The 9,587-nt window shown below is 55.2% G+C and overlaps 1 protein-coding gene across 1 annotated transcript; it reads left to right on the top strand.

Annotated features, from left to right (window-relative positions):
* Nucleotides 1-5,497: 5,497 nt before the first annotated feature.
* On the top strand, nucleotides 5,498-9,584 carry DICSQDRAFT_182642 (uncharacterized protein; the record flags this gene model as incomplete). Its single annotated transcript, XM_007368883.1, has 4 exons — nucleotides 5,498-5,540; nucleotides 5,664-6,448; nucleotides 6,592-7,153; nucleotides 7,253-9,584. The coding sequence occupies 4 exons, from the start codon at nucleotides 5,498-5,500 to the stop codon at nucleotides 9,229-9,231; spliced, it is 3,369 nt and encodes a 1,122-aa protein (XP_007368945.1). The 3' UTR covers nucleotides 9,232-9,584.
* Between the last annotated feature and the right edge of the window lie 3 nt (nucleotides 9,585-9,587).

Here is a 9,587-nt window from a genome sequence, read left to right as displayed (position 1 = left end):
AAGTTCATATGCTTCATCCGGTTCTAGATCGAGCATGGACGAGGATATTTATAGGTGGCTACTCTACAGTACAATTCTCGGATTACATAATAGTACGCTACTCCCCGCACCCGTGCGACGACATTCAGTGACCTATCACTAAGTACTGCTGCATTGCCTCACGCGCTCTTTGCTCCCTGTGCAATAACCTCGTGTGCGACTTACCTGTATGCTGTACGACAGCGACTAGCCCACTCACCTGTGTGTGACATGTACAGACTGAGACAGCGATGCCCTACCTGTTAGCCTCACTGTGAGTGTACCCAAGGACAGGAAGGGATGGTGAGAGGAGGGAAGAAAGGGCGCAGAGACGGGAGGCCGGCCATCGCCCACCTTTATAAGAGTGTCGCGGACACCGATGGCGTCATGGACAAAGGAGCCAGGGACGAGATCGAAGACGACGTAAGAATGGATATGGTCGGAAAACCGTAGGTTGGCACACAGGCAGTATATATAGTGGACATGGATGCAACAGTAGTATATACGTCGAAGACCCGTTTGATACTTTCGATCGACGTCAAATGGTCCATTGTATATATAAAACGAGCCAATCGATATATGAATCGAGCCGCTTTAGACGCCGAGCTGTCATCCAAATCGCTCAGAAAAGACGGCATTAGATGACAATAGGCAGCAATCGTTGGCAATAGGCGGGGTTTTCACTGGGCCTCCGCCTTCTTCGCCATCTCGATAACTATGCTCGCAGGTGTCAGAGGGGTTAGGAGCGGCACGGAGCGGGAGTAGTATAAGGCAGGGCCAGGTCTCGACGATATTCGGAGTGTCTCACTGGATGACCCCATAGGCGTCCTGGGTGAGCTACGCGCACGTGAGGTGGCACAGCACTGTCCATTGAGGCCAAACCGAGCGAACCCCGCTGTTGTCAGCTGCTATTCGTGACCGCGTCCAATGCGCGAGCTGCACAGACCTGCAGGGCAAGGCAATGATGACACACCTTCCGCAGCGAGCGCATCCACATACCAATTTGGCAGGCTCATCTCCGCAACTCGATGCACCTGCTCCCGCATCCACGACGTCCGCATGCGCCTCCGCCAGGCCCGTTGTAAGGTGTTTGAGGTATAAATCCGCGGACCTGATGCCGAGCACCGATGTGAGGCTAGGGTCTACTGTATGCGCACAAACAGATGGACTATACCTTCCCGTTAGCACAAGTTATTGGTGGTATATGGTACAAACCACCGCTACAATGAAGTCAAATGCAGCTAGAGTATGAAGATAGTCTGCTTGCCGCTGTAGCAACCAGACCAGTCAGGTCCGCGATGGTGGGGTTTCTTTGAGCAGGTGATGAGCTTGATGGTGGGAGATGCAAGGAAAGGGGTGACGACTTATCTGTGTGCTCGCCCAGGCTTTTGACGAAAAGACAAAGACCATGACAGGTCGTGAGCTATGACATCACGCCTGCCAATGTCTTGCAGCTGGGCCACGATCTGCCGCCTTAACCCTAACCCAATGCTCTTCCGGCCAGGACAACCGCGTACCGTTGATATGCTGCTCGAGGAGACGACACTTGCTTCTTTGATTGTCCCAACAACGTCCTCCTACCCACCTTCGGTAAGGGGGTTCGCAATCGCATTCGATGGAGGCATGGATGACTTGGATGGTGACGCAGTAGCGTCAGACACTGATCGTGCGCTGGACATGCGAGTAGTCGTGGACTTGGGGGGCTGAAGGAGGAGAACGATCTGGCAGGAGAGAGACCGGTCGAAGCACGCTCGGATAGAGCGGAACACGATGAGAGATGGTGGTAGTGGTAACAGGCAAGGTAGTGGAGTGTCACCGCGGGCGAAGGAGCCGATCGACGCTGTGCTTGCACTGAACGCGCGGCAATTTGAGCGACAGCGAATGTAGAGGCCTCCCGGGACGGTCTCTCCTGGGCCTGTGTACATCTGGTTACATTTCAGTACGCATGTCAAAGAATGGCTATTAGATGATATATATATGGTAAGCCTCTTGTATGCAATGTCACTGCTATCAGAGTCCTTGACGGCCTTATAAATCGCCTCGCCCCGCCAAGGTTGACAACGGCAAGCTTATGTATTCCAATTCCCTGCTTGCCAATTTTGGCGTTACAATTCTCGGCACGCGTGGCATTGCCGCTGGCACGGTTTCGCACATTTGCTGATGTAGGTCGGCGCTATCTTTGGCTTCCTCTTCGCTGGGATCGAGGCTTCTGTCAGGTACCAGGTGCCAGACGCGGACAGATAATGAGCTCAAACATGATCAACGGCTGCTTCGGCACTATTCCTGTCATGTCATATCTAGTACTTTGTCGCACGGAAGCTCTTCACTCCTCTTCGCACGTAGGCGGTGTGCAGCATTCCTGTAGCTACAATGTCTGGCGGCGACTCGGCTATGCCGGTCATTAGTACACCTTCCATCAACGAGTTCGCCTTTACAGTCGCTGTATACTTTGCCGGTAGCGGAACACAGTCAGATATTCAGCTATTTGTGGCGAGTGTAACACATGGTGCGCAGCTTGCATCGTCTTCCTCAATCTCCATTGACAGGACACTAGGTTTCCTGACTGCGCTGGTCGTTGCGGCGATAATATTTCTTGCGTGCGGAGCTCTTCATCTCAAGAAAAATCTTGACGGGAAACACTGATGGAGCATTCAAACCAGTCGTCAGGGACTATCTTCCCGATACTCAGTCTCGCTGCTATTGCTCAGCACTCTGATTCTTTATACCTCTACCACCGTCTACATGTGCACACTTGTATGGAGCCGGTTGGGCGTCGGCCATCTCATTTCGGAGGTCACCAATGGCGTAGTCTCGGCCACATACGACCGGAGTCATAGTATTGCTTCGCTGGAAAGGAACGTCAAAGTACAATCGTGGATGATGACCGCAACGGGTGGACTAAATGTCAGGATCTACTGCATTATTATGACATGAGGACCTCCTGACATTGCCTGGACATAGATCCTCATAGGAGATGGAGTAGTGTGGTGGCGCGCGTGCGTTGTTTGGCGCAACAGAATTGTTTATATAGTTGGGCCTTTGCTCCTGACTTTAACGCTAGGTTGGTTGTCGTGATCTAAATTTAGTATTCATCTCTCATATTGGGTTCACAGTAATCGGCGTGTTAGAAGTTCACAAATCAGAGACCGGACCCTCACTTCATCTCCAGATCCTGATTGGCGTAGATGGTTTTGCGGACGCATTTGTAGTCCTCACTATGAGTGTGAACATACTGGCAACATCGTTGATCGCTTATAAAGCATGGTGAACGTTTTGATCGTGCTCTTAAACAGCATGTGACCCTACTAACCCAAATGTACCTAGGGGGCATAGACGCCTCTTGCAGAAACATGTTGGTTCAGATGGCACCAAGACACGCACTCTCAAAGCACTTGCTCTACTTGTCGAATCCGGTACGATCTATTGTGCTCTACTCGTAAGCACTGTTCTAGTAGTTGACTTTTCAGGACCTGCCGTAGGCTCACGACTTGCCACAGATATTTCTCGTAGTATACCAGCTCAGCAGGCCGCTTGAAGTGACAAGCAATGCAAGTGCTTTCGCCCAGACCGGGTGGTACTTGACCGATGGATGCCTTTTCCCTATAACCGTTAGTGTTCCTAGCATCATAGCCTTCCAAGTCATAGAGAAGGCTCATCATATATCTCCTGTACTAGGCCATCTATCCGACTACTATCATTGTGATAGTTGCAATGAACCGCTCCCCAATTGACCACGGTGTTTCACATATCAACGAAGCAAAGGACACTGCCATTATATTCAATCACTCTATGTTTTCAGGACAGCACATGACAAGTCTCGCACAAAGCGAATCAGAACGCCACAGCAGCTCAGAAGATCGTTGTCGTCTGTGAGCTGCTTCATAAGCCGGATGAAGGGGAGGAACACCAACTATTCGTGAACACTATACAGAGGGGAAGCTGTTGTATGCCCTACCTTGCATTACATACGATTACTCAGCGGAGGCGTAAGCTATTCAGAATCGAAGGTTGTAAGCATCACACTCGAGTCCGAAGTGGATATCAACATGTTTTCTGAGAGGAACCAGCAGGTCATTGAGTATGGAATCTGTCCCTCGGGACGTTATAACCTCTCCGTGTACATCGACTTTCGTAGATCGCATCGTCTGCTCCCTTGCTAAATTCCAAGGAAGTGTTAAATAGTGCTGTAAATCCAAAAACCTTGCCACTGAGTGGATGTGAACGCACACCTGGAACTTTAAAATCCAGAGGCATGGATGAAACGTTGCCCAAGGGGCAAAACGTAGAGAGTCTCCCCTAGCCTGCACATGGCACATGGTATCACAATCACATACGTTCAGCTTGTGGGTCGCACATACCACAATGAACCCATTCGAAACGGTTGCCGGACACAACCGAAAAACATCCGTCGACTTGTCCTGATACTCTCGCGGCTAACGCTAGTGACCGAACCAGCAGCTGACGTGAGGAACTCGGAAGAACCCCAGCGTGCTCGTTGACAGATGGACCATAGCACCTCGAGCGGTGCTCAAGAAGCGTTGCAGCACGGGTATACCTAGCGTTTATCCGTGAGCGACAATCGAACAGGGCATTCACCGCGATACGCTGTCGTTTATAAGCATCATCGCTCGAGAAAGATGGGTCACGTGGCCGCACCGTTCGCATCAGAGTGTTGCTGAGGCACCTCAGGCTGCAGATCATTTGCACACGCGAATCAAGGAACGTCACAAACAGATGGTTGCAAATCGATGTTGAGGAGCCATTCCGATGCGAGGAGTGTCGGGTTGGTGTGGCTGACTCGAGGAGGTAGCACTGTGAGATTTGCGCTCCTGACCCCTACTCTCCCGCCAGAGTCTACATAGGTAGTACATGGACCACCATTGCGTGCATATGCGCAGCCGCAGATAGTGACTTTCAGCCCGTCGAACGAGCGGGCAGAGTGGCCGTCGCCGCCGGATGTGGCACTACGGTGTGAACGGAGAACGCTGGGATCAGGAATTCTACACGGGCGCAAACCTACTGTCCTTAGTTGAGCTTCTATAAGTTCTGTAGATGGCCAATGGGGGTGGAGACCTGCGCACTTGGGCTGTAATCGGGCTCGCGGTGTTTCGGGTGCGGCAGATGGTAGATCGAGACACGCTGGAAGCTCCGATGTGTGATGTTAGTGTTGTCATCTTGACGCATTACGAAAACGAGGCTGAGGAGCGTCGTCCTGACTCAGAAGGTACTGGTATGCCCAGGGGAGACCTGTGAAGGCATTGCATGGACGATGAGTGTTGGGGAACGGAGGGATATACATACAACCCGCTGTGAGGTGGCGGGTCCGGGTGGCGGTGCATGTGGCGGGGCGGGGAGAGGATGCCGCCGGCAGGGGGATCAGGGCCGTGAGCGCCGTGAGGACGAGTAGTAGCGACGGCCAGTCTGCCCGCCACCCTTTCTGCCTCATTGCCTGCTCTCCTCCTCGACCATCGCCGCCGCCATGGTGGCCGACGCAAAGTCCCTCCGTATTGCGTGCAGACATGGTATGTCCTCCCAGGCTCAGCAATCTTGGACTTAAAATGACATTGACGCTCATTAATGGTCGATTGCTTAATTCAATTCCCCGCGACGTTCATCCACGACATTGCGCTCCTCAGTCTGTACAGACCAATGGCTTGTCACTCACGTCGACCCCTCCTGGACCATCGCCTCTCTCAAGCTCTTCCTCCTCCACAAGTTCTCCAGGAGCGCCTCCGACCCCGACCACAACCCTCGCGCTATCTCCGTCTCCCCACGCAAGGCACGCCGTCGCTCATTGTCCCCTATCACCTTCGCTACACCCACTCTTCGCAAAGCTCAACCTCTATACGCCTCCGCCCCCAGCTCAGGCGAGTCAAGTGACACCGAGCACTCGGGGGACCTGGACCTGGACCTGGACCTAGACGACGATGACGATGTGAACATCACCAAGTCCTTCACGGACGCGCATCGTTACAAATACAACGCCCGCCCCTCTACATCCTCAACCTCCGATTCTTTATCCACCGCCCGTCTTCCCCTCCTGGATGCGCTCACGAGCTCGAGTGCGAGCTACGACGTGAACGCATACATTCTTCTCACTTTCTCTACCACCCAGATCCTCGAAGACCGCTTCTCTCTTTCTTGGTATGGGATTCACCCCGGGGAGCTCCTCGAGTTGCACCCTGCCGGTGTTTCGTTTGTTGCTCTCCCGCGAAGTACGCTAGACGCATACATCGCGCCCTACTTTGCCACGCGCGTTTGGGCGCTCCGGATCGTGGGGCACGGGTCCGACGAGAAGGAGGACGAGAGCCTGGATGTGAGGACGCCGAACCTGAGCCAGAAGCGGGAGAAGAAGAAGGTCGCGGTAGAGTGGAAGGAGCGGTGGGCAATCATACACCAAGGCGTGTTTTCGCTGTGCAAGGAACGACATGTGAGTGTTCATTTTGCTATATGCGGTCCAACAAGCGCATATACCCACATCTCGTCCTCCGCTGCCGGTTGCTCCCGTTCCGCTGGATATATGCGCATGCGCCTCCGCGGGAGTCAGTCGCAGATGGCTGACCGCGCCTACAGGACACGCACGCGGCATTCTCCTCGCCGCTATCCTCTATGCTCTCTATTCGCGACAGCGCACATTTCAAGATTCCCCTCCATACCTCGCGCATTCCTGGACGTTACAAATCCTCCATATCTCCGGCTAGCTCGAACATCGTCTGCGTTAAATTCGGCACAGGCCGGACCCCACGGCAGCGCACGTTCTCGAACGAGTCCTCAGTCACCTTTGATCAACCTCCGTCCGGCCCGTCGTTCACGTCCACTTCAATATCTGCCTCTGCGGGACCAGGATCGGGGGGTGGCCAAGGAAGCTGGTGGCGGAGAGGGTCAAGAGATGTCTCCACAACGCTGAGTCTCGGCTTGACGTCGAGCGCAAGCGCGTTAGTTGGGAGCGCATTTGTGGGGAGCTCGAGTAACGGCATCTCGGAAGTGTGGGACTCCCTTGCGCGCAGAGGGAGCCGGGCGGGGATAGATGAATCAGAGGGAGAGCCGGGCTCATCACGGGAGAAGGGGAAAGCTAAGGAGAGGGATGAGGCGGAGGACGCAGTGTGGATTGTGTTAGACATGCTGGGCAGTTCGGGTGAGTGCATTGTTCTTGCTCTCATCCTACTCTATCCCACGCGTGTATGCGTTTGGTAATGTGGATAACTGGACCTGACGCGGAATCGAACATTGGCAGCATGCTCGCATATCCTTCGCATTCTACATCGGCACGCGCCTCCACAATGCAATTCCACTTTCCTTCCTGGACGTGGCGCGTCGATCTACTCGCCCTCGCCCTCGCCAATTATCTTCAATTCCCGCCCGTCGACGCCAGGGTCTCCAACCACACCAGGACCCACCTCCTTCAATTTCCCTCCATCTTCTTCTCAATTACATTCTCAACGTCTATCCCAAGCCCCACTTCTCTCCCCAACCGCGTTGGACACATCTGCTCCTTACTTCCCTTACAAGTCCTACCACTTCGGCCAAGGGTCTTCCTCAGACTCGCGCCCTGATACGCCTATTGTTCCCCTCCCTGGCTACACCCTCCCCGACCTCACGATCGGCTACTCCGAAGGCGTTCCCTACCCGTTTTGGCGGCTCGAGCTCGTGCGCGACGCTCGCCGCGCGGGCTTGGGTGCAGTCGGACGCGCGATGGAACTCGTGATGTTCGGCGAGGATGACGAGGACGATGACGACTATGCTGACGATGAGGCTGCGGAAGAAGAAGATGACTTGGCTATTGCATGGGCGCGGAGGGGCACGACGAGCAGTCTCGAGATATCCTCAGTGGTTGAGCAGCCATCGCCTGTGGACACGGACGTGCAGCCTGGAGGGATGACGGGGAGGCACGGAAGCAACCCGTCCGTTCCTTCGGACGCGACTCTACCAGAGGGAAGAGCTTTGCAGTCTGATGCGGACCCACCGAGTGATCATGTGGGACCACAGCTGGAGATAGAGTCCCCAGCTAGCCCTGCAAGTGCACCTGACCCAGCGCCGACAACACGCCCACACCGTGCGTCCCACCCCCTCGTCGACCTCACCTCCCTGCACGAAGCGGAGCCCCCAGTGTCGGAATCAGACTCGAGTGAGGCGGAGTGGGACGGATGGGTCGACGCCGTCGTGGCGCAGTACCGCCGGGAATCACTCGCGCGCCGCGCGCAGGCAAGGCGCGAGGCCCTCGCAGCCAGTGCATCCGTCCCCGTCTCGGCATCGACGTCCGCAGCGCCCTGGGTCGAGGGGTGGACAAGCCAGTATGGCGGAGGCGAGTCTTCGACGAATGTGGCCAGTCCCGATCGTGAGAATGCGGACTACTCGGAGCTGGGGACTTGGAGCTGGCCCGGTCAGAACCAGAGGGGGAGCGATGCCGAAGGGTCTGCGGAGGGGTCGTCCCATTCCCAACATAGTTCGGACCCGCAAGCGCCTCTCAGTGCGTATACTGCGCGGCGCACGACGTCTGGGGAGATGAGAGGGCGTGGGCACGGACGCTCGGGGAGCGCGGGTAGGACGCTCTCGACCTACTCGTCTGTGGACTCGTCGCTCAGGAGGACGGTTACGATGCGGACGAATCTAAACAGCATCAGCCTCAATCAGCTTAACCGGTCGTCGATGCAGGCAGCGTTCTCCTCTGCATCGAGCTCGGATGTCAACCTTGCGCAAGACTCGGTGGAGGTGAGGCGGTCCGGGTCGGCGTCGCCCCCGCCTCCGCATGCTCGGCTGTCGAGGCCGTCGATCGCGAGCTTCAGGAGCGCGTCGAACGTCAATGTGCGCAATCACGTCATGTCGCCCCTGTCGACCCAGATTCCGGACGAGGATCCTAGCGCTGGAGTGGACTATGTCGAGCCGGACGTGGACGATATCGAGGAGGTCGGAAACAACGAGGACGTCTACGAAAATGAGCTCGGTCACGGACAGGTCGCGGGGCCTCACCCGGTTCCGCTACCGGGGATGCGGATGGCGCCTTCGGGGTACACGACGTTCCGGCACAACGCGCTGTACGGCGGGCAGGCTAACGAAAAGAAAAAAGGCGGCAAGGAGCGCGCGCAGGTGCACGCTGGCGTCGTACACGGGCAAAGCGTGGGGAGGTTGCCAATGGGCATGGGTAGCATGGTGAACACGGTCAGCAGCACGGTCAGCGTTGGGCCGAGCGCGAGGAGGAGCGGAAGGAGATTCTAGTGCGGCTGCTGGTGCTTAGAAGTTTGCAAAGAAGGATCTGGATATGACAATAGGAAGGATCGGGACCATGGCCAAGGTTGAGTGTATAATATGGCAAGTAATCGCTCAACTTTCCGTTTCTTTCGTCTCTTTATTATGGTTGCTGCAGCTGCTGTGTTACTAGTTGTGATAATGGCTGTTCCATACCCCGGAGGTTTGCACTGCTCTCGTATTGCATGCACTGTACAGTAGTTTCGTAGCATTGTTACGCATCTCTCCCGTACTATGCGAGTCACTCTTCATTCGTTTTGGATACGCCTCATCGACCCCATCGGAGAAGTACATTCTGTATATATACACACGAGCATCGACCCCAA

Source organism: Dichomitus squalens (genome assembly GCF_000275845.1).
Source record: "Dichomitus squalens LYAD-421 SS1 unplaced genomic scaffold DICSQscaffold_41, whole genome shotgun sequence".
Lineage (NCBI taxonomy): Eukaryota > Fungi > Basidiomycota > Agaricomycetes > Polyporales > Polyporaceae > Dichomitus > Dichomitus squalens.
This window is presented reverse-complemented; position numbering and strand designations above follow the sequence as displayed.